This window comes from Salvelinus alpinus, chromosome 34, assembly GCF_045679555.1.
Source record: "Salvelinus alpinus chromosome 34, SLU_Salpinus.1, whole genome shotgun sequence".
Classification (NCBI taxonomy): domain Eukaryota; kingdom Metazoa; phylum Chordata; class Actinopteri; order Salmoniformes; family Salmonidae; genus Salvelinus; species Salvelinus alpinus.
The window spans coordinates 8,597,141-8,623,122 of NC_092119.1; the positions used below are offsets into that span (position 1 = coordinate 8,597,141).

Genomic DNA, 25,982 nt, shown 5'->3' on the forward strand with positions numbered 1-25,982 from the left:
TATTTGGTTCAATGTATTTAAAAGCTGTTTAATATAGCAATATAAGTCATTACTCTATTCTTTAGAATTGTGTTACATTAATTTGTTTCTAAAGTATGTAATTGTGAGATTTAAAAAATATATATTTAGAGTACAAGTCAAAAGTTTGGACACACCTACTCATTCAAGGGTATTTATTTTTTACTATTTTCTATGAAATAACATATATGGGATCGTGTAGTAACCCAAAAAAGTGTTAAACAAATCAAAATATATTTTTTATTTGAGAATCTTCAAAGTAGCCACCTTCTGCCCTGATGACAGCTTTTAGTCATTTAGCAAAGCAACTTACAGTTAGTGCATCCATCTTACGATGGCTTGGTGAGACAAACACACATCAGTCATAGTAGCCTAAGTACATTTCTTCCTTAAAGTAGTCAGTACTTGTAAAAAAAGACAAGCGTGAGGATTTGGTGGAAAGAAGGTGCTGTAGGATTAATCAAGATACTCTATCAAGTTTTTTAAGTGCAACGAAATACTCTTGAAAATGTCGCAGAGAAGTTTATTGATTTGTCCAGCAAAGCACCGCCGTAGACCTTTTTCAAACCTTACGATTCTAACGGTCTTCTGTCCATCCTATTTGGTCTGTAGTTTATGCATACATAGTGATGTACATCCACTGGAAGAAAAAGGAAGAAAAAAACAACAGTGAGATTTGACTAACACGTTCATTAGTCATATAAAATATAAACAATGAAATTACATCTTAACACAAAGTTAACAAAGTTTTTCTGGATAACTGCATCTCAGACAGTGTATTTCAGGTTCTCACACTACATGACCAAAAGTATGTGGACACCTGCTTTGTCGAACATCTCATTCCAAAATCACAGGCATTAATATGAAGTTGGTCCCGCCACTTTGCTGCTATAACAGCCTCCACTCTTATGGGAAGGATTTTTATATGGGGTGGCAGGTAGCCGAGTGGATAGAGCATTGGGCCAGTAACCGAAAGGGTGCTAAATCAAATCCCCGAGCTGACAAGGTAAAAATCTGTCGTTCTACCCCTGAACAAGGTAGTTAACCCACTGTTCCTAGGCCGTCATTGTAAATAAGAATTTGTTCATAACTGACTTGCCTAGTTAAATAAAGGTTAAAGGTCAGGGTTCTGTAAATAAAGTGAAAGGTCAGTTAAGGTCAGTGTTCTGTGCAGGCCAGTCAAGTTCTTCCACACTGACAAACCATTTCTGTATGGACCTCGCTTTGTGCAAGTGGGCATTGTCATGCTGAAACAGGAAAGGGCCTTCCCCAAATTGTTGCCACAAAGATGGAAGCACAGAATCGTCTAGAATGTCATTGTAATCTGTAGCATTAACATTTCCCTTCACTGGGACCTAGACTGAACCATAAAAAACAGCACCAGAGCATTATTCCTCCTCCACCAAACTTTACAGTTGGCACTATGCACTGGGGCAGGAAGAGTTCTACTGGCATCCGACAAACCCCGATTCATCCATCGGACTTGCAGGATGCATTGCATTGCTTGCTTGCTGTTTGGGGTTTTAGGCTGGGTTTTTGTTTAAAAACTTTGTGTCATCTGCTGATGTAAAAAAGGCTTTATAAATAAATGTGATTGATTGAAGAGTGATTTATCACTCCAGAGAACACGTTTCCAATGGCGACGAGCTTAACACCACTCCAGCCGACGCCTGGTATAGCGCATGGTGATGTTAGGCTTGTGTGCGGCTGCTCGGCCATGGAAACCCATTTCATGAAGCTCCCAACAAACAGTTCTTGTGCTGATGTTGCAACTTAGGACAGACTATTTTTACACGCTACGCGCTTCAGTAGTCGGCGGTCCCGTTCTATGAGCTTGTGCGGCCTCGTGGCTGAGCCGTTGTTGCTCCTAGACGTTTCCACTTTACAATAACAGCACTTACAGTTGACCGGGGAAGCTCAAGCAGGGCAGAAATTTGACAAACTGACTTGTTGAAAAGGTGGGGTCCTATAATGGTGCCACGTTGAAAGTCACTGAGCTCTTCAGTACGGGCCATTCTACTGCCAATGTTTGTCTATAGAGATTTTATGGCTGTGTGCTCAATTGTATACACCTGTCAGCAATGGGTGTGGCTGAAATCGCTTAGTCCATTATTTTGAAGGGATGTACACATACTTTTCTGTGTATATACAGTACCAGTCAAAAGTTTGGACACCTACTGTACTCATTTAAAGGGTTTTTCTTTATTTTAACTATTTTCTACATTGTAGAATAATAATGAAGACATCACATTTATGAAATAACACATATGGAATCACGTAGTGGCCAAGAAAGTGTTAAACAAATCAATATATATAATTTATATTTCAGATTCTTCAAATAGCCACCCTTTTTTTGTCTTGATGACAGTTTTGCACCATCTCGCATCTCTCAGATAAGAGTATGCTGCTTTGCACACACATGTGACCTTTGGTTAAGGCAGCGTTTTATGTTGTTTTACAATCAATCATCGGAAGGTTTGCTGCGATTTAGACCAATGGAAGCAAGGCTTTAGGGCTTTTGTTCCAGCCCAGCCCAGCTCTAACACACCTGATGCAAAATGTTCAGCCGATTATGATCTTCAGTCTGGACCATGGTTAACTGAATCAGGTGTGTTACTGCAGGGCTGGAGTGAAAGCCTGCACACCTAGCACTGCAGGATCAGAGTTGAAAGTCCCTGGTGCATTATTAACAGTTTATTACCTCATTGTCTCGAAGAGATATGGCCCCTCCCTCGTTGAGTTGTCTGAATATTTCTGTTGAAAGGGGCATGAATTACACTATTTGCAATTTCGGTAAATAATACAAAGGTCATGGCTTCAAACACTCATCTTGCAAACTAACTAGGATGATCCTGTGAGCGCTATGAAAGCCTAACTGTACACGCTCATTAGAATGCCACTGATGGAAAATGTAAAATCCCAGTGAAATAAAAACGGGTCCCCTTTTTATTTAAGTTGTGGACTTACTGGCCATGCGGTCCACGCGTAGAACGAGGCTGATGAAACTCTCCAGGCTGATGTTTCCAGAAGATCCACCGTAGCGCAGAGCAATGAGGTTCAGCAGACTGTCACTCAGCCTGACCCCTGTGGAGGACAGACAGACCTCACACTTTTATGCCACAGTTATTTCACAGGTATTTTATGCCACAGTTATTTCACAGGTATTTTATGCCACAGTTATTTCACAGGTATTTTATGCTACAGTTATTTTTCAGGTATTTTATGCCACAGTTATTTCACAGGTATTTTATGCCACAGTTATTTCACAGGTATTTTATGCCACAGTTATTTCACAGGTATTTTATGCTACAGTTATTTTTCAGGTATTTTATGCCACAGTTATTTCACAGGTATTTTATGCCACAGTTTATTCACAGGTATTTTATGCCACAGTTATTTCACAGGTATTTTATGCCACAGTTATTTCACAGGTATTTTATGCCACAGTTATTTCACAGGTATTTTATGCCACAGTTATTTCACAGGTATTTTATGCCACAGTTATTTCACAGGTATTTTATGCCACAGTTATTTCACAGGTATTTTATTTTTTACATTTACATTTAAGTCATTTAGCAGACGCTCTTATCCAGAGCGACTTACAAATTGGTGCATTCACCTTATGATATCCAGTGGAACAACCACTTTACAATAGTGCATCTAACTCTTTTAAGGGGGGGGGTTAGAAGGATTACTTTATCCTATCCTAGGTATTCCTTAAAGAGGTGGGGTTTCAGGTGTCTCCGGAAGGTGGTGATTGACTCCGCTGACCTGGCGTCGTGAGGGAGTTTGTTCCACCATTGGGGTGCCAGAGCAGCGAACAGTTTTGACTGGGCTGAGCGGGAACTGTACTTCCTCAGAGGTAGGGAGGCGAGCAGGCCAGAGGTGGATGAACGCAGTGCCCTTGTTTGGGTGTAGGGCCTGATCAGAGCCTGAAGGTACGGAGGTGCCGTTCCCCTCACAGCTCCGTAGGCAAGCACCATGGTCTTGTAGCGGATGCGAGCTTCAACTGGAAGCCAGTGGAGAGAGCGGAGGAGCGGGGTGACGTGAGAGAACTTGGGAAAGTTGAACACCAGACGGGCTGCGGCGTTCTGGATGAGTTGTAGGGGTTTAATGGCACAGGCAGGGAGCCCAGCCAACAGCGAGTTGCAATAATCCAGACGGGAGATGACAAGTGCCTGGATTAGGACCTGCGCCGCTTCCTGCGTGAGGCAGGGTCGTACTCTGCGAATGTTGTAGAGCATGAACCTACAGGAACGGGTCACCGCCTTGATGTTAGTTGAGAACGACAGGGTGTTGTCCAGGATCACGCCAAGGTTCTTAGCACTCTGGGAGGAGGACACAATGGAGTTGTCAACCGTGATGGCGAGATCATGGAACAGGCAGTCCTTCCCCGGGAGGAAGAGCAGCTCCGTCTTGCCGAGGTTCAGCTTGAGGTGGTGATCCGTCATCCACACTGATATGTCTGCCAGACATGCAGAGATGCGATTCACCACCTGGTTATCAGAGGGGGGAAAGGAGAAGATTAATTGTGTGTCGTCTGCATAGCAATGATAGGAGAGACCATGTGAGGATATGACAGAGCCAAGTGACTTGGTGTATAGCGAGAATAGGAGAGGGCCTAGAACAGAGCCCTGGGGGACACCAGTGGTGAGAGCACGTGGTGCGGAGACAGATTCTCGCCACGCCACCTGGTAGGAGCGACCTGTCAGGTAGGACGCAATCCAAGCGTGGGCCGCGCCGGAGATGCCCAGCTCGGAGAGGGTGGAGAGGAGGATCTGATGGTTCACAGTATCAAAGGCAGCCGATAGGTCTAGAAGGATGAGAGCAGAGGAGAGAGAGTTAGCTTTAGCAGTGCGGAGCGCCTCCGTGACACAGAGAAGAGCAGTCTCAGTTGAATGACTAGTCTTGAAACCTGACTGATTTGGATCAAGAAGGTCATTCTGAGAGAGATAGCAGGAGAGCTGGACAAGGACGGCACGTTCAAGAGTTTTGGAGAGAAAAGAAAGAAGGGATACTGGTCTGTAGTTGTTGACATCGGAGGGATCGAGTGTAGGTTTTTTATGCCACAGTTATTTCACAGGTATTTTATGCCACAGTTATTTCACAGGTATTTTATGCCACAGTTATTTCACAGGTATTTTATGCCAGTTATTTCACAGGTATTTTATGCCACATTTATTTCACAGGTATTAAGATGTCGGCCCTGAGGAGGGCGCGTGACTTGACGGTTCCTGCTCAACTTTGCTTTTTTTATGGATATTCTTACATTAATTACACATTGTTTTTGGCTCAGAATGTTTGTGCAATAATTTCCTAGGAACGAAAAAGTGTTCTGGATCATGAATCGGAAGCTAAACACTTTTATCTCTTATCTCTATATTACATTCGCTCCATTGTTTCCCGCACATGGGCTTACCTGCTGGTGACGAAGAAGAGGGGGAATCACAAGCTAGAAAGACTGGCTACATGTCCTCCTCTTCCTAGCATCCTGATGACTAATGTCTAATCGCTGGGGGACTCCAAGCTAGGATGTAAACAGTGGCTACACGACCTCCTCTTCCTAGCATCCTGATGGCTAATGTCTAATCGCTGGGGGACTCCAAGCTAGGATGTAAACAGTGGCTACACAACCTCCTCTTCCTAGCATCCTGATGGCTAATGTCTAATCTCTGGGGGAGTCCAAGCTAAGATGTAAACAGTGGCTACACGACCTCCTCTTCCTAGCATCCTGATGGCTAATGTCTAATCGCTGGGGGAGTCCAAGCTAGGATGTAAACAGTGGCTACACGACCTCCTCTTCCTAGTATCCTGATGACTAATGTCCAATCACTGGGGGACTCCAAGCTAGGATGTAAACAGTGGCTACATGTCCTCCTCTTCCTAGCATCCTGATGGCTAATGTCCAATCGCTGGAAAATAAACTTTGAACTCAGAGCAAGGCTTCAATCGCGGAGGGATATCAGGGAATGCTGTGTCTTTGTTTTTACAGAGATGTGGCTTATGGACGTTACACTCAACTCTGCTGTTCAACCAGACAACTTTCCCCTTTTCCATATCGATCGAGCGGTGGCTTCTGGTAAGAGTAGGGGAGGGGTATGTTTCCTCATCAACAATTCCTGGTGTACCGAAGTTGAAAAGATCTCAAGCTCACGTTCAACCGACATGGAGTTTCTGATGTTAAAATACTGACCCCACTATATGCCAAGGGAATTCACGAGTGTTATTAAAGCTGTGTACATACCGCCACACGCAAACACCAAGTTGGCACTCAGCAAACTATATAAGATCATTAACCAGCAAAAGTCCTCTCCACCGGAAGCGGTATTTATTGTCACAGATGATTTTAACCAAACACATAATGACAAAGTGAAAACAGGTTTTTAGACAGTTTTGCAAATGTATTAAAAATGTAAAGCAGATACCTTATTTACATAAGTATTCAGACCATTTGCTATGAGACTCGAAATTGAGCTAATTTACATCCTGTTTCCATTGATCATCCTTGAGATGATTCTACAACTTGATTGGAGTCCACCTGTGGTAAATTCAATTGATTGGACATGATTTGGAAAGGCACACACCTGTCTATATAAGGTCCTACAGTTGACATTGCATGTCAGAGTAAAAACAAAGGCAAATCCATCTGTGTGGTGCCCACTAAAAGCGTCCCTCCCAGACAAGCGTAACACATTATATGCTCAATTCGAGGCAGTCAATACCGAGCCATCCAGGAAGACTCTCGCTGCTTCGAACAACCAGGGTCTTTCTATCACCGAGGCTGACGTGAAGAAAACTCGCAAAAGAGTGAATACTCACAAAGCCTCCGGCCCAAAAGGCATCCCTGGCAGCGTCCTCAGAGTGTGTGTTGACCACTTGGCGGGTGTCTTCTCGGACACCTTCAACCTGTTCCTGTCCCAGGCTGTATTCCCCACCTTGCTTCAAGGAGACCACCATCGTCCCAGTGCCCAAGAAAAACAAGGTGCCCAATGACTATAACCCTGTTGAGCTCACCCCAGTCCTAATGAAGTGCTTTGAGAGGCTGGTAATGGCCCACATCAAAGCCAGCGTGCCAGGCACACTGGACCCACTCCAATTTGCCTACCGCTCCAACAAATCCACAGAAGATACCATGTCCATCGCTATTCACGCGGCTGTAACACATCTGGACAAGAGAAACACCTAGGTGAGAAAGCTGTTCATTGACTATAGTTCAACATTCAACACTATTTCTACCTCCAAACGCGACACGAAGCTCAGAGCCAGGGGTCTGGACAACACCCAATGTAACTGAATCCTGGATTTCTTGATGGGCAGACAACAGGCTGCGAGGATTGGAAGAAACACCTCCTCCACACTGACTCTCCCTGTTCACCCACTGTGTGGCATTGCACAACACAAACTCCATCATCAAGTTTGCTGACGACACCACGGTTGTAGGCCTGATAACCAACAGCGACAAGTCAGCATATAGGAAGGAGGTAAGTGAACTGGCATTGTGGTGCCAGGACAACAACCTCTCCCTCAATGTCAGAAAAACAAAATGAGTTGATTGTTGACTTCAGGAAGCAGAGGAGGGAACATGCACATCAACGGGACTGAAGTAGAGAATCAGAAGTTTTATGTTCCTCGTCGTCCACATCACTGAGGACTTGACATAAACCAATACCACCACCACTCTTGTCAAGAGGGTGCAACAGAGTCGCTACTTCCTAAGGCTGCTGAAGATATGTGGCATGCCACCTTAGCTTCTCTCCAAATTCAACCGCTGCAGGACTGACCACCTGCTAGACTGACCACCTGCTAGACTGACCACCTGCTAGACTGACCGCCTGCTAGACTGACCGCCTGCTAGACTGACCGCCTGCTAGACTGACCGCTGCAGGACTGACCACCTGCTAGACTGACCGCTGCAGGACTGACCGCCTGCTAGACTGACCGCCTGCTAGACTGACCGCCTGCTAGACTGACCACCTGCTAGACTGACCGCCTGCTAGACTGACCGCCTGCTAGACTGACCGCCTGCTAGACTGACCGCTGCAGGACTGACCACCTGCTAGACTGACCGCTGCAGGACTGACCGCCTGCTAGACTGACCGCTGCAGGACTGACCACCTGCTAGACTGACCGCCTGCTAGACTGACCGCCTGCTAGACTGACCGCTGCAGGACTGACCACCTGCTAGACTGACCGCCTGCTAGACTGACCGCCTGCTAGACTGACCGCTGCAGGACTGACCATCTGCTCTGATTCTAACACTAACAGGACTGACCATCTGCTATGATTCTAACAGTAACAGGACTGACCATCTGCTCTGATTCTAAAGCTAACAGGACTGACCATTTGCTATGATTCTAACAGTAACAGGACTGACCATCTGCTCTGATTCTAACCCTAACAGGACTGACCACCTGCTATGATTCTAACGCTAACAGGACTGACCATCTGCTCTGATTCTAACAGTAACAGGACTGACCATCTGCTCTGATTCAACAGTAACAGGACTGACCATCTGCTATGATTCTAACAGTAACAGGACTGACCACCTGCTATGATTCTAACAGTAACAGAACTGACCATCTGATATAATTCTAACAGTAACAGGACTGACCACCTGCTATGATTCTAACGCTAACAGGACTGACCATCTGCTATGATTCTAACCCTAACAGGACTGACTATCTGCTATGATTCTAACAGTAACAGAACTGACCATCTGCTATGATTCTAACAGTAACAGGACTGACCACCTGCTATGATTCTAACGCTAACAGGACTGACCATCTGCTCTGATTCTAACAGTAACAGGACTGACCATCTGCTATGATTCTAACAGTAACAGGACTGACCACCTGCTATGATTCTAACAGTAACAGAACTGACCATCTGCTATGATTCTAACAGTAACAGGACTGACCACCTGCTATGATTCTAACAGTAACAGGACTGACTATCTGCTATGATTCTAACAGTAACAGGACTGACCATCTGCTATGATTCTAACAGTAACAGAACTGACTATCTGCTATGATTCTAACAGTAACAGGACTGACCATCTGCTATGATTCTAACAGTAACAGGACTGACCATCTGCTATGATTCTAACAGTAACAGGACTGACCATTTGCTATGATTCTAACAGTGACAGGACTGACCATCTGCTATGATTCTAACAGTAACAGGACTGACCATCTGCTATGATTCTAACAGTAACAGGACTGACCATCCACTATGATTCTAACGCTAACAGGACTGACTATCTGCTATGATTCTAACGCTAACAGGACTGACCATCTGCTATGATTCTAACCCTAACAGGACTGACTATCTGCTTTGATTCTAACAGTAACAGGACTGACTATCTGCTATGATTCTAACCCTAACAGAACTGACCGTCTGCTATGATTCTAACAGTAACAGGACTGACCACCTGCTATGATTCTAACGCTAACAGGACTGACCATCTGCTATGATTCTAACAGTAACAGGACTGACCACCTGCTATGATTCTAACCCTAACAGGACTGACCATCTGCTCTGATTCTAACGCTAACAGGACTGACCACCTGCTATGATTCTAACAGTAACAGGACTGACCATCTGCTATGATTCTAACCCTAACAGGACTGACCATCTGCTATGATTCTAACAGTAACAGGACTGACCATCTGCTATGATTCTAACAGTAACTGGACTGACCACCTGCTATGATTCTAACAGTAACAGGACTGACCACCTGCTATGATTCTAACAGTAACAGGACTGACCATCTGCTCTGATTCTAACCCTAACAGGACTGACCATCTGCTATGATTCTAACGCTAACAGGACTGACCATCTGCTCTGATTCTAACAGTAACAGGACTGACCATCTGCTCTGATTCTAACAGTAACAGGACTGACCATCTGCTATGATTCTAACAGTAACAGGACTGACCACCTGCTATGATTCTAACAGTAACAGAACTGACCATCTGCTATGATTCTAACAGTAACAGGACTGACCATCTGCTATGATTCTAACGCTAACAGGACTGACCATCTGCTATGATTCCAACCCTAACAGGACTGACTATCTGCTATGATTCTAACAGTAACAGAACTGACCATCTGCTATGATTCTAACAGTAACAGGACTGACCACCTGCTATGATTCTAACGCTAACAGGACTGACCATCTGCTCTGATTCTAACAGTAACAGGACTGACCATCTGCTATGATTCTAACAGTAACAGGACTGACCACCTGCTATGATTCTAACAGTAACAGAACTGACCATCTGCTATGATTCTAACAGTAACAGGACTGACCACCTGCTATGATTCTAACAGTAACAGGACTGACTATCTGCTATGATTCTAACAGTAACAGGACTGACCATCTGCTATGATTCTAACAGTAACAGAACTGACTATCTGCTATGATTCTAACAGTAACAAGAATGACCATCTGCTATGATTCTAACAGTAACAGGACTGACCACCTGCTATGATTCTAACAGTAACAGAACTGACCATCTGCTATGATTCTAACAGTAACAGGACTGACCACCTGCTATGATTCTAACAGTAACAGGACTGACTATCTGCTATGATTCTAACAGTAACAGGACTGACCATCTGCTATGATTCTAACAGTAACAGGACTGACCATCTGCTATGATTCTAACAGTGACAGGACTGACCATCTGCTATGATTCTAACAGTAACAGGACTGACCATCTGCTATGATTCTAACAGTAACAGGACTGACCATCTGCTATGATTCTAACGCTAACAGGACTGACTATCTGCTATGATTCTAACGCTAACAGGACTGACCACTGCTATGATTCTAACCCTAACAGGACTGACTATCTGCTATGATTCTAACAGTAACAGGACTGACTATCTGCTATGATTCTAACCCTAACAGAACTGACCATCTGCTATGATTCTAACAGTAACAGGACTGACCATCTGCTATGATTCTAACAGTAACAGGACTGACCATCTGCTATGATTCTAACAGTAACAGGACTGACCACCTGCTATGATTCTAACCCTAACAGGACTGACCATCTGCTCTGATTCTAACGCTAACAGGACTGACCACCTGCTATGATTCTAACAGTAACAGGACTGACAATCTGCTATGATTCTAACCCTAACAGGACTGACCATCTGCTATGATTCTAACAGTAACAGGACTGACCATCTGCTATGATTCTAACAGTAACTGGACTGACCATCTGCTATGATTCTAACAGTAACAGGACTGACCACCTGCTATGATTCTAACAGTAACAGGACTGACCACCTGCTATGATTCTAACAGTAACAGGACTGACTATCTGCTATGATTCTAACAGTAACTGGACTGACCACCTGCTATGATTCTAACAGTAACAGGACTGACCACCTGCTATGATTCTAACAGTAACAGGACTGACTATCTGCTATGATTCTAACAGTAACAGGACTGACCATCTGCTATGTTTCTCCGCACCGTAGAACACACGCACACACACACACACACACACACACACACACACACACACACACACACACATCACACACTACACACACATTACAACTACTGCGACCAGACTCTCATTATGATTGCTAAATACTGCACAATTTAAATACTTGCCCCCCAATTCCTTCTTGCCCAAACCATGTGTAAATATTGGACTACAAATTGTACCTTCCTGTATTATACTTATGCTAAACTGTTTTTTCTATTCTACTGAGCCATTTACTTTATGTTCATTCTTATCTTTTATTATTTCTTATTACTGTTGCATTGTCCAGAAGGAACCTGCAACTAAGCATTTCGTTGGACGGTGTATACCATGTGTATCCCATATACATGCGACTAATACATTTTTTAAAACTTTAAACTATTGAGCATCAAACAGACTGCTGTTTAGTCGTAATGGCAGAGGTTACTTTAATCCATCTGTTCATCCTAATTTGACAGTCCTAACTCTTCAATCATGCGTTGATGTCAGTCGGAGATTGCTAGTTAGGTGATCAGATTTTTACATTAGTCCCTGTAAGCAGGTACGGTTATCTAAGGTCAGTGGCAGGCCCTGTTTGTTGGTCTAGCCAAAAGTTACCTGAAGCGATGATTGCGTTCCTCAGTTGACTCAATGACAACATTCCGGAACGGTTCACATCTGAACGTAAGAAGATGTCCTGGAAAATATAAGAAAATATGAATATTTTCAGGTAATTTGTATTCTGGAAAAATGTGAACTAGTAATTAGTGGTTTAATAACCTTTTACCACACTTGCTAATTAATTTACCTTGTACACGGTAACTTTTCTCCATAGATGTAGAAATTCAGCACTGTTCAGTTTTCCAGTGATTGATGTCTGGAGAAGGAAAGGTTAAGGAAATCTACAAAGGCAAAATATAAAAAGTCTGTACATTTTGCCCTGTAATGGGCTAAAGCCATATATTTAGTTATGTGGTCTGTTTTATGTTAGTTCCACCAACTGCAGTGCCTTGCTACATAAAGTATTCATCCCCTTTGGCATTTTTCCTATTTTGTTGCATTACAACTTGTAATTTAAATGGATTTTAATTTGGATTTAATGTAATGGACAAACACAAAATAGTCAAAATTGGTGAAGTGAAATTTAAAAATGACTTGTTTAAAAAAAAAATAGAAAAAAAATAATGGAAAAGTGGTGCGTGCATGTGTATTCACCCCATTGCTATGAAGCCCCTAAATAAGATCTGGTGCAACCAATTACCTTCAGAAGTCACATAGTTAGTTAGATTGCACACAGGTGGACTTTATTTAAGTGTCACATGATCTGTCACATGATCTCAGTATATATACACCTGCTCTGAAAGGCCCCAGAGTCTGAAACACCACTAAGCAAGGGGCATCACCAAGCAAGCGGCACCATGAAGACCAAGGAGCTCTCCAAGCAGGTCAGGGAGAAAGTTGTGGAGAAGTTAAGATCAGGGTTGGGTTATAAAAAAATATCAGAAACTTTGAACATCCCAGGGAGCACCATTAAATCCATTTTTTTTTTATTGAAAGAATATGGCACCACAACAAACCTGCCAAGAGAAGGCCGCCGACCAAAACTCACGGACCAGGCAAGGAGGGCATTATAATCAGAGAGGAAACAAAGATTCCAAAGATAACCCTGAAGGAGTTGCAAAGCTCCATAGCGGAGATTGGAGTATCCGTCCATAGGACCACTAAGCCATACAATCCACAGAGCTGGGCTTTACAGAAGAGTGGCCAGAAAAAAAAACATTGCTTAATTAAAGAAGAAAATGAGCAAACATGTTTGGTGTTCGCCAAAAGGCATTTGAGAGACTCCCCAAACATATGGAAGAAGGTACTCTTGTCAGATGAGACTAAAATGTAGCTTTTTGGACATCAAGGAAAAGGCTATGTCTACGCAAACCCAACACCTCTCATCACCCCGAGAACACCAACCCCACAGTGAAGCATGGTGGTGGCAGCATCATGCTGTGGGGATGTTTTTCATCAGCAGGGACTGGGAAACTGGTCAGAATTGAAGGAATGATGGATGGCACTAAATACAGGGAAATTCTTGAGGGAAACCTCAGTCTTCCAGAGATTGAGACTGGGACAGTGGTTCACTTTCCAGCAGGACAATGACCCTAAGCATACTGCTAAAGCAACACTCAAGTGGTTTAATGGGAAAAATTGAAATGTCTTGGAATGGCCTAGTCAAAGCACAGACCTCAATCCAATTGAGAATCTGTGGTATGACTTAAAGATTGCTGTGCACCCATCCAACTTGAAGGAGCTGGAGCAGTTTTGCCTTGAAGAATGGGCCAAAATCCCAGTGGATGGAGGTGCCAAGCTTATAAAGACATACACCAAGATACTGGTGGCTCTACAAAGTATTGACTTTGGGGGGGTGAATAGTCATGCACGCTCAAGTTCTGTTTTTTTGTCTTATTTCTTGTTTGTTTCACAATAAAAAATATTTTGCATCTTCAAAGTGGCAGGCATGTTGTGTAAATGAAATGATACAAACTTCCCAAAAAAATCTATTTTAATTCCAGGTTGTAAGGCAACAAAATAGGAAAAATGCCAAGGGGGTGAATACTTTCGCAAGCCACTGTATGAATAGTTTTATTGGATGAGCCTTGACTAGAATACAGTATAAACATATGAAGTGGGTAGAACAGTATGTAAACATTATTAAAGTGTGCAGTGTTCATTGACTATGTACATAGGGCAGCAGTCTCGAAGGTGCAGGGTAGAGTACCAGCTGGTAGCCGACATGCACTGTCAACTGTGGGAACTTATATAGACAGGTGTGTGCCTTTCCAAATCATGTCAAATCAATTGAATTTACCACAGGTAGACTCCAATCAAGTTATACAAACATCTCCAGGATGATCAATGGAAACAGGATGCACCTGAGCTCAATTTCGAGTCTCAAAGCAAAGGGTCTGAATACTTATGGAAATTGTTTTGTTTTTTTTGTTTGTTTTTTTTTATAGCAAAAATTACTAAGAATGTGTTTTCGCTTTGTCATTATGGGGTATTGTGATGTCATTATGGGGTATTGTGATGTCATTATGGGGTATTGTGATGTCATTATGGGGTATTGTGATGTCATTATGGGGTATTGTGAGTAGATCCATTTTTGAATAAGGCTGTAACGTAACAAAATGTGTACAAATATATTTATATTCTGGACTCTGACTCTTAATTCATTTCTTTATGTTTTGGGGTCTGCGTGTATCGTTGTGTAATGTTAGGTAATACTGCACTGTTGGAGCCAGGAACATAATCATTTAGTTAGGTATTACTGCACTGTTGGAGCCAGGAACATAATCATTTAGTTAGGTATTACTGCACTGTTGGAGCCAGGAACATAATCATTTAGTTAGGTATTACTGCACTGTTGGAGCCAGGAACATAATCATTTAGTTAGGTATTACTGCACTGTTGGAGCGAGGAACATAATCATTTAGTTAGGTATTACTGCACTGTTGGAGCGAGGAACATAATCATTTAGTTAGGTATTACTGCACTGTTGGAGCCAGGAACATAACCATTTAGTTAGGTATTACTGCACTGTTGGAGCGAGGAACATAATCATTTAGTTAGGTATTACTGCACTGTTGGAGCTAGGAACACAAGCATTTTGCGACAGACGTGATAACATCTGCAAAATCTGTATACACAACCAGTAAAATTTGATTTGATAAGCAGGGCTTGGTTACAACCCTGAATGGTAGACCAACGGGTAGCTGTAGATAGATCAGCTCTCCAGTAGGAGGTGCTGTAGACAGATCAGCTCTCCAGTAGGAGGTGCTGTAGATAGATCAGCTCTCCATTAGGAGGTGCTGTAAATACATCAACTCTCCAGTAGGAGGTGCTGTAGACAGATCAACTCTCCAGTAGGAGGTGCTGTAGATAGATCAGCTCTCCAGTAGGAGGTGCTGTAGATAGATCAACTCTCCAGTAGGAGGTGCTGTAAATACATCAACTCTCCAGTAGGAGGTGCTGTAGACAGATCAACTCTCCAGTAGGAGGTGCTGTAGATAGATCAACTCTCCAGTAGGAGGTGCTGTAGACAGATCAGCTCTCCAGTAGGAGGTGCTGTAGATAGATCAGCTCTCCATTAGGAGGTGCTGTAGATAGATCAACTCTCCAGTAGGAGGTGCTGTAGATAGATCAACTCTCCAGTAGGAGGTGCTGTAGATAGATCAGCTCTCCAGTAGGAGGTGCTGTAGACAGATCAACTCTCCAGTAGGAGGTGCTGTAGACAGATCAACTCTCCAGTAGGAGGTGCTGTAGATAGATCAACTCTCCAGTAGGAGGTGCTATAGATAGATTAACTCTCCAGTAGGAGGTGCTGTAGACAGATCAACTCTCCAGTAGGAGGTGCTGTAGATAGATCAACTCTCCAGTAGGAGGTGCTGTAGATACATCAACTCTCCAGTAGCAGGTGCTGTAGGTAGATCAACTCTCCAGTAGGAGGTGCTGTAGATACATCAACTCTCCAGTAGGAGGTGCTGTAGACAGATCAACTCTCCAGTAGGAGGTGCTGTAGACAGATCAACTCTCCAGTAGGAGGTGCTGTAGAGAGATCAACTCTCCAGTAGGAGGTGCTGTAGGTAGATCAACTCTCCAGTAGGAGGTGCTGTAGATACATCAACTCTCCAGTAGGAGGTGCTGTAGGTAGATCAACTCTCCAGTAGGAGGTGCTGTAGACAGATCAACTCTCCAGTAGGAGGTGCTGCCCAGCCAATTGTTTTTTTGTAACAGTGGATATTACGTTGAAGATCTGACGTTTTTTTTAATGAAAACAAATTCAAAATATTGTATACAAGGTTTGTCTATGTTGAAATTTGGTTACCATGATGACATAATCCAATGGAAATTTGACCCTCAAAATAACAGTGCAACTGACTTTTTAAATATCCAAAGTATTTTCCACATAGATTCCACGTCACAATACATTGACAAATGATGTTGATTTATCCAGTTTGTACCCAGTGGAATGGTATTGTCTCTTACCTGTCCACTGTGTCTGCATTGAGACCAGATGTCCTGGTCCCTCCCTGTACACTAATTATTTGACTGATATTCTTTCCAAATAATATGCAGTTATTTATTTTAAAACACATAGTGATGTCATAAATCAATGGTGCCACATGTCAATTATTTAAGAAGGCGGGATTATTATGATTTTAAATGGTTTCACTGTCCAGATCCGTCTACATTTGAGGAATATCCAGACACCTCCGGAGGTGGTGAGGAAGATCTGATCACTATCAGATCCCAGTGTGTCTTTTGATAGTATACACCTGTCTACAAATGTGGGCACGATCAGGATGTAGAAACAATCAGGACAAAGGGTGCATGTTAGCACCAGTTTAAACGGGGCCTAAGGGTCATTGCAAAAAACTCCTACATTCATTCACAGTTTTTACTGCTACATGGAAGTGTTGAAAAATGTACTATTGTAAAGTACTGTTCAAGGTGTTTGACGACAGAAAACATCATTGGAGACTGTCACTAAGCTCATGAAGGATACATCCATTAATGCCACCATGCTGCGACAGGACTCCAAGCTGAAGCCTTGTGTTTTCTTTGTATTTCCTGTATAACGTGGGAAAAAAGGTGGCACATTAGAAAACAAATCCTACAGATACCACCAAGCAACACATTGCTCATCAAACACCCACCGTATCCTTGTGTGTGATTCTGATCTCATCACAACTAATGTATGTCTGTTCAAACTCCTGCTTCTGGTCACAAATGACTGGGAATCTCCATGGTGATTGTTTTTCTCTCTACATACCTTGGAGGAGAGTCTCATTTAGAATCCTCTGAAGCTGTTCAGCGTCCACCTCCTCAAACTTTTCAGTGAAAATGAAACGAATGTTATTGATTTTATATATATAGATATATATATAATTTAACAATTGTTAAAAAGTAGTAATATTCTCAAATGCTATCATTTTTATTAGTTTACGTTTTTTAAATTTCACATTGTCTTGTTTTGTGTTCAAATGAAAAATATTGGGAACTTGCCTGATCAGAATATTGCCGAAACAGAGTTTGTTTGTTGTCCATATCTGCTCTATTGTGGGTAGGCATGGGCTAAAAAAAATGAAATATAAGATATTAAAAAAAGAAGACAATATCAGAAGATAAATAGAAATACACGGTTCACCTTAAATACCTTGGTGATTCCCTCAATATCTACATATGTGGGATGAAATAAGGTTTTCCTTAAATACATTTTACATTTTAGTCATTTAGCAGACGCTCTTATCCAGAGCGACTTACAGTAGAGTGCATACATTTTATTACATTTTTTACATACTGAGACAAGGATATCCCTACCGGCCAAACCCTCCCTACCGGCCAAACCCTCCCTAACCCGGACGACGCTATGCCAATTGTGCGTCGCCCCACGGATCTCCCGGTTGCGGCCGGCTGCGACAGAGCCTGGGCGCGAACCCAGCCCAGCCTGGGCGCGAACCCAGAGACTCTGGTGGCGCAGCTAGCACTGCGATGCAGTGCCCTAGACCACTGCGCCACCCGGGAGAATAGCTTGGGGATTCCCTCAATATCTACATATGTGGGATGAAATAAGGTTTTCCTTAAATACCTTTGGGATTTCCAGAGTATCCTGGTCATTTGAATTTTCACTGAGGAAAAAAATGAACACTGTTTTGTTTCTGTTAGGAAAACATAAATTATAGTGAAACTAAGCCCAGGATTCAATCTCGTCGCGGGTTGTTGATCATGCAGATTTTAAAGGCAAAGCTACAGCGTTCGCAGAGATTGCATTCACAGTAAAACATTGCAGATATTTGCTCAATTGAAAATGACCTTTGGTAAATTGTTTACAGGCGCAAATGGATTGAATCCCGGTCCTAATGTTTGCTATGATCACTGACTGTAAAAAATATATGACATTAATTAAGGGTATAGTTCACCCAAGTTACAAAATTCCATATTCATTTCCCAGAAAGCAATCAATGGATAAGCTAGGACCGCAATCCATGCTTTGGATATGTTTTTCACGCTTTATGTTCAAATCATCTTAAACTAACTTTATTTGTAAGGAAACGAATATGAAATGGTGTAACTTGGATAAACTACCACTTTTATTGTGAATGGGGGGGGGGGGCTGTGCTCACTGGATTTGGGTCTCCACCTTGGAGAGGATGGACAGGATGAAGGAGGCGGTTTCGTTTGGGTTGAAGGCTGATGGCACGATCAGGTATTCACCAGGTTTCAGCCTGGAGAACAGCACCACTGTCCGAGCGTTCAGGTACTTCTTCGATTGGGCGACAGGCACATTGTTGTTGAAGAAGACGGCAGGAAACTTCCCCCTCTGTCCTTTGAACTGAGATCACAATCATAAAATGTTTTACATAAGACTGCAGATCATTTCCAATTCAAATCTGGACCTTGAAACCAGTTCTACCACATGTGATGATCCATTATATTGGCCAGATAGTCTAGTGGCTGCTCTAACTTTTATAACGTTATTTGTGAAATGTATGTTTGAAAGTTACTTACTTGGGCAGGCACCTGTTAGAAAGTAAAACAAAGACAATTAAACTGCAGGAACAATAGCATACCTGGGCCAGTTGAATGTATTGTTCTGGGATAACAACCTACATGTTGGTTCACAAATGGGCATATTTGCATTGAGAACTGCACAGTGCCAACATACGTAAGAGGACCTTACAAAGAGATCTCCCGTTTTACTTACACTACTGACATGACAGTTTATGGCACAATAACAGTGCTACCTGTAACAAAGTCCTCAGAGGAAGCACGTAGCTTTGCTTCAATCTGTACATGTTTTTGGGGGGGATAAAGATGAGATAAACTACAGTATATAACATAGCAAAAGGCGTGCACCAAAGAAGGGCACTGACCTCGAAGATGTTGATGCCGATGTGGAGACTTTTGACCAGGCGTCTGTTTCTCTTGTCAGGCTTCTGCATCAGAGATACCAACATGTTGTTGTCCCCCCGTGTCTCAGAGCAGTCCCTGTCTAATCTCTCAATCTTCACCCGATACTGGGGATTTGTCCAGAAACTGTCTGGGAGACAAAAAAATGTATAGTCATCAACTGCAAATAATTCCTTATTGAAGGCAAAACCTTTCAATCAAGATGTAATTTACCTGGGAAATTCATGCAACCACCAGCAGTGGTTCCTGCAACCCATCTGCCATCATGTAAGGAGTGTGTCCAAAGACCTTTAGAGTTGCCGTCAAGAAAATCAGGGCACATACAGCAGATAGTCACATCTGTGAAGAGCCTACAGAAGTCTTCCATTGTCATCCTGAGAAGACAACCAAAATTGTGAATTGGTTCTGGTATTGAAATATCAGTATAAATGTGTACTGACACTGTACGTGTTAATCACTTACAACAAAATATTGAAAAAATTTCTGCATTATATATGGTTTACCAGAATTCCCCATCCTCTTTCACTGACAGACACATCTTCCGATCGTCAGGACTCACTGTTTGCCACATGGATGACCTGATTGAAAGACAAACATCATGTCAATAGTTTGGATGCGGTAAGGCCACTGGTTAGTTAGTGGTAGTACTCCAGAGACTAGGTGGCCGAGAGACAAAAATGTAAAAGCTTTAACGCTCTGGCTGCTTGTGAGTGACTTCCCGAATACACTGTAAAAAAAAAAAAAAAAAAAGGTAAGGGAGATTAGCTGACATTTCATAAAACGACCTGTCAAAGACAATGGGTGTGATGACATCACAGTCACTTTGAGCTAAAGCCATGTCACTTTCAGTACCAAAATCATTTGGGTTTGTGGATCATTATCACGTCAAGATATTCATGATTGAACGGTGATGTTGACAGTGTTATAGCTAATGTTATGTCCATTTCAGTTTTTTTATTTATAACACTGAAGATATCAATACAAAAGTGCCTTTTCAATAAAGTGTAATAGAATCAGAATTATTGGCCACAACATGTACATACTGAGGATTCATGAGGTAGTAACCTGGAATGCATTTCAATTAATTTCTTAAGAGTTAATTTGTGGAATTTCTTTCCTTCTTAATGTATTTGAGCCAATCAGTTGTGTTGTGACAAAGTAGGGGTGTTGTACAGAAGATAGCCCTGTTTGGTAAAAGACCAAGTCCATATTATCGCAAGAACAGCTCAAATAAGTAAAGAGAAACAACAGTCCATCATTAATTTAAGACATGAAGGTCAGTCAATACGGAAAATGTCAAGAACTTTGAAAGTTTCTTCAAGTGCAGTCGCAAAAACCATCAAGCGCTGTGATGAAACTTGCTCTCATGAGGACCTCCACAGGAAATGAAGACCCAGAGTTACCTCTGCTGCAGAGGATACGTTCATACGTTCATACCAGCCTCAGAAATTGCAGCCCAAATAAATGCTTCACAGAGTTCAGACACAACTCAACATCAACTGTTCAGAGGAGACTGTGAATCAGGCCTTCATGGTCAAACTGCTGCAAAGAAACTACTACGAAAGTACACCAATCAGAATAAGGGACTTTCTTGAGCCAAAAAACACAAGCAATGGACATTAGATGGTGGAAATTTGTCTTTAGTCCAAATTGGAGATTTTTGGCTCCAACCACCGTGTCTTTGTAAGACACAGAGTAGGTGAACGGATGATCTCCGCATGTGTATTTCCCCATGTAAAACATGGAAGAGGAGGTGTTATGGTGTAGGGGTGCTTTGCTGTTGACGATGTCTGTGATTTATTTAGAATTCTATGTACACTTAACCAGAATGGCTACCACAGCATTCTGCAGTGATACACCATCCCATCTGTTTTGCGCTTAGTGGGACTATCATTTGTTTTTCAAAAGGACAATGACCCAATACACCTCCAGGCTGTGTAAGGGCTATTCTACCAAGAACGAGAGTGATGGAGTGCTGCATCAGATGACCTGGCCTCCACAGTCACCCAACTTCAACCCAATTGAAATGGTTTGGGATGAGTCGGACCGCAGAGTGAAGGAAAAGCAGCCAACAAGTGCTCAGCATATGTGGGAACTCCTTCAAGATTGTTGGAAAAGCATTCCAGGTGAAGCTGGTTGAGAGAATGCCTTGAGTGTGCAAAGCTGTCATCAAGGCAAAGGGTGTCTATTTGAAGAATCTCAAATATAAAATATATGTTTGATTAGATTTTGTTACTACATGATTCCATATCTGTTATTTGAGTGTGTTGATGTCTTCGCTATTGTTTTACAATGTATAAAATAGTATAAATAAAATAAAAACCTTGAATGAGTAGGTGTTGTAAAACTTTTGACCGGTAGTGTATATATAAACAAAGTATGTAGACTATACCGTTGATACAGCAAAACAGAACAATTGCACTTAATAGCGCCCTATTAGAAGGAGAAGCCCTGAGACGGTTCAGAACATTCAGGGCCGTCACAACACTGAGGAAGAATCTAAGAAACAAAGTTATCTATTGTGAATAGCTCGTTCATACTTATCGCTCCAGCCTCCCTTCCACTCTCCCCGGCCCCAGGGGTTGAAGAGGCGGATCAGATTCACTGGCCTGCCTTTGCTCATGATCTGTGGAAGAAACCAGAATGAACACCAGCTGTAATCTCAGAGCAGGAAATTAATCTGGGTCCCCGATGGGACAAACCAGCATCTTGACCATTGGACCAAGAGGAATTCCATAGCGGACCGAATGCTGGCACTAATTTAGACGTCTCAGGCAAGGCTGCCTCATCACAAGACCACGAGACCAACTCAAGTTCGCTACACAGGGATAGGGTAAATTGTTCATGGCAGAATTATACCACACTTCTTCTCCCATTTCCCTCCAGGTGGAACTAAAGTAAATAGTTTGCTCTATTCTGACAAAGCAAACTGTTTTTTCTTGGCAATAAAGGAAAGAGAGCATATGGCCAAAAGATATCAGCTCCAAAGCATTTCTCTCAGATTGTTAGTTCCATACAGTACCTGTTTAACCCCTGTAACGGCGTAGGCATGACCCCTCACTAATCCGTTGGGTGCCACCGTGTTCGCTGATGTTTCCTACAGAACAATAGACACAGGTTATTATAGGTATTATAAAGTGAAGTAATTGGACCGTAACAGAACAAAGGTTTCAGTCACAAAATAGGACACAATATTAACACAACCTTCATCTCTTTTAAAGGACAAGTCTTGACTTCAACTACGCTTAATAACTCATATTCTCATATATCTTGACATCGGTGCATGATTCATGGTAACTTATCATATATCTTGACATCGGTGCATGATTCATGGTAACTTATCATATATCTTGACATCGGTGCATGATTCATGGTAACTTATCATATATCTTGACATCGGTGCATGATTCATGGTAACTTATCATATATCTTGACATCGGTGCATGATTCATGGTAACTTATCATATATCTTGACATCGGTGCATGATTCATGGTAACTTATCATATATCTTGACATCGGTGCATGATTCATGGTAACTTATCATATATCTTGACATCGGTGCATGATTCATGGTAACTTATCATATATCTTGACATCGGTGCATGATTCATGGTAACTTATCATATATCTTGACATCGGTGCATGATTCATGGTAACTTATCATATATCTTGACATCGGTGCATGATTCATGGTAACTTATCATATATCTTGACATCGGTGCATGATTCATGGTAACTTATCATATATCTTGACATCGGTGCATGATTCATGGTAACTTATCACAACATTTCTGCTCTACTAACTGGTTTGTTTGAAGGCTCATCATGGTGTTTCAGGGGGTGGTAGTGCTGCTCACCCCTTGAGGTGTGTTACACCCCATCAGAGACTTGGATTGGACAGCTCTGAACAGCAGGTCCCACAGATTTGATGGAGCGTCGGTGAGCTTGAATGTGATGTGAACCCCTCCGGTGAAGTCCATCATAGCCTCTGAAGGGGTCCCTAAATTCATGTCTGCGTAGGAGCCACACACCCTGCCAGAAGAAGACAGGTCATTAAGTCCTACATCGAGGAGGTGTTAAACTGTTTTATAACCAACTGATGTGGCTCACATACTTGGCATAGGCTTTCTCCATCAAGGCGGGCCAAAACTCATTGGGAGTTGTTGAATGAACAAAAATGAGTCTGCCGTCAACTGTTGGCAGCTTGTCATCGATCACAACGTCCACCCACTTCCCAAACCTCCAGAACTGAAAGATAGGAGGAGAGGACAATGATTCCTACAGAGACTATTCTCTACATGACTAGAGGAAGGCACAGCCTAAGCAGTCATCATTCATTACAATTCAAGAGTTCTCAATACAGCTCAGAAGCTTTTCATTACAATGTATTCTGTGTCAATACATTATTACATCCTCAAAGGATGATGGTTATTTTAATAAGTTAGTTAGCCCGAGGTAATTTACCCAATGATTCCTACAGAGACTACATGACTAGAGGAAGGCGTAGCCTAAATATAGAGAGTCGTTCATGGTAATTGAATTGTTCTCAATACCACAGAGAACATTTTCAATACATTAATAATCCTTTAAGAATGACAGTTATTGCAATAGGTCAACGCATTTCTCACAAAGATAATGTACTGTGCCTGAGGTAATTTACCCTGAAGTGGAATATTCCGCAGTAATCCTCTTTAAAGCTTTGCTTTAGGGGTACTACTTGTTCCAGGATGTCCTTCTGGAACGTCAAAGCCCCAATGGAAGCAAGAAACCAGCAATCTCCTAAAAAATGACAAGTTTATGAAGATCATGACATTTGTAATGCAAAGGGCGTGGTGTGGTGGGAGCATGGTGTGGTGGGGGCATGGTGTGGTGGGAGCATGGTGTGGTGGGGGCATGGTGTGGTGGGAGCATGGTGTGGTGGGAGCATGGTGTGGTGGGAGCATGGTGTGGTGGGGGCATGGTGTGGTGGGAGCATGGTGTGGTGGGGGCATGGTGTGGTGGGGGCATGGTGTGGTGTTGACGCTTGCTTACAACCAAATCCACTTACCAACCATTCCTTGCCCAAAGTCAAACCTTGAAAGTCCATCAAGGATAAAATCTGGATTCTGTACCATTTTCTGTAAGAGTGAATGCACACATTACACCTACTATTAATGTTTATCATTTCTATTCATAATTACACATTAAAATCAGTTAATACTTTGTGTTGTAATGTGTGCAGATCTGGATGATGTCATACCGCTGGTCTCAACCACACCACTCTGCCCATGTCATCAGGGGAAAGTAGCCCATCACCAATGGAGTTATGGTCTGGGGGGAACATCTCATCGATGTACCTCACTCCCCTGGCCAAACAGTATTGCGTCAGCTGCTGGAAGTCTTGGTTGCTGTGTTTCTCTGGGTTGGCAAGACTCCCAACTCCCTCTTTCTTGTGACGCTCCTGCATTATACTCATACACACACCGGGAGGAGGCATTGTTGTACTGTATGCAGGATCTGTTAGCAGGGTGAAATTAAGAAATACTCAGATTTCATAGGTGGAGCCTAAATATGAATAACATTATTAAGTGTTGATGACAATTAGAAATATAACAGCTATGTAAAACAACTATGGAACACTATTAAAAAGTACATCCTTCAGCATATCGTAGGATCCCTAGTTTTGCAAAAGTGTCTTTACAGAATTTGCTTCATATTTTTTTTTATATCTTATTCAAGCAAAAAATATTAACATCCAAATCAAAAACGCAATTGAAAGTGATGAAACCTGGCAGCACATGTAGAAAATATATAAAGGTGGGTGCAGCAAGTTCACCCGTGTAATTAAAAGTCCTGGACTCCATGAACACACTACAAATGGTTTCAGGGAAGTCAATGTTGAAAATTGACAAATTACATCTGACAACCATTAAATGATGGCTATTTCATTTTGGCTTTGACTCTTGATTCCAAATGTTACCCACATTATCCTTTATCACGCTATCTAGATTAAGTAAATTTGGTCTTTAATCAATTACAATTGACTCAATGATTGCAAATGGAAACATGATCACGTCTGATGCATAACAAAGCAGTAGTGAGATATACTACGGTATGGAAAATCTTACTCCACCAGGGACATTGATTAAAGTTTCTTACCTCAGAATATCACTACTTTAACCAGGATTTTCATCTTCTGTAAACCGATTCAAGTAATAGTCTTCTTATGTACTTGATTGCTGCCGTATTGCACTGTACAGCAGGCTATGACGTAATGTGTGGACAGGCACCACCCACAGTACACACACACATTGCTTTTGCTGTGAGCCGTGTCCCTTATCACCACAGCTTGCCATTGGTTAGGCTATTCTAATGGAAAATCTTGTGTAATTATGGAATCTCTGAGTTAAATGCCATTGTCTCTAATCAGTATTCTCTGGACGTGAACATACTGAAGACCATTCTGTCAGACCGCCTGAAGTGAGTATACAGTATCTGACCTGTTTAGTAATACGTCATTGTTTTATAGTTGCTGTGTT

At 42.3% G+C, this 25,982-nt stretch overlaps 1 protein-coding gene across 1 annotated transcript; it reads right to left on the reverse strand.

Annotated features, from left to right (window-relative positions):
• Positions 1-244: 244 nt before the first annotated feature.
• LOC139563588 (calpain-1 catalytic subunit) lies at positions 245-25,708 on the reverse strand. Its single transcript, XM_071382375.1, has 22 exons — positions 25,603-25,708; positions 24,704-24,960; positions 24,512-24,581; positions 24,125-24,243; positions 23,579-23,712; positions 23,322-23,496; positions 22,486-22,560; positions 22,004-22,089; positions 19,967-20,041; positions 19,677-19,837; positions 19,427-19,593; positions 19,062-19,073; positions 18,677-18,885; positions 18,142-18,181; positions 17,559-17,627; positions 17,326-17,383; positions 17,059-17,123; positions 12,310-12,378; positions 12,120-12,198; positions 2,986-3,102; positions 2,720-2,772; positions 245-658 (listed from the first exon to the last, which is right to left on the reverse strand). The coding sequence occupies exons 2-22, from the start codon at positions 24,938-24,940 to the stop codon at positions 632-634; spliced, it is 2,097 nt and encodes a 698-aa protein (XP_071238476.1). The 5' UTR covers positions 24,941-24,960; positions 25,603-25,708; the 3' UTR covers positions 245-631.
• Positions 25,709-25,982: the final 274 nt, after the last annotated feature.

What these genes read in the sequence shown, in the direction of transcription:
- LOC139563588 (XM_071382375.1), bottom strand. Translation starts at nt 24,940, where the DNA reads ATGCCTCCTCCCGGTGTGTGTATGAGTATAATGCAGGAGCGTCACAAG. An exon ending in TGGTTGCATGAATTTCCCAG is followed by an intron (nt 19,594 to 19,676) that starts GTAAATTACATC and finishes TTTGTCTCCCAG; the next exon opens with ACAGTTTCTGGACAAATCCC. An exon ending in ATACTCTGGAAATCCCAAAG is followed by an intron (nt 17,628 to 18,141) that starts GTATTTAAGGAA and finishes CATTTTTTTTAG; the next exon opens with CCCATGCCTACCCACAATAG.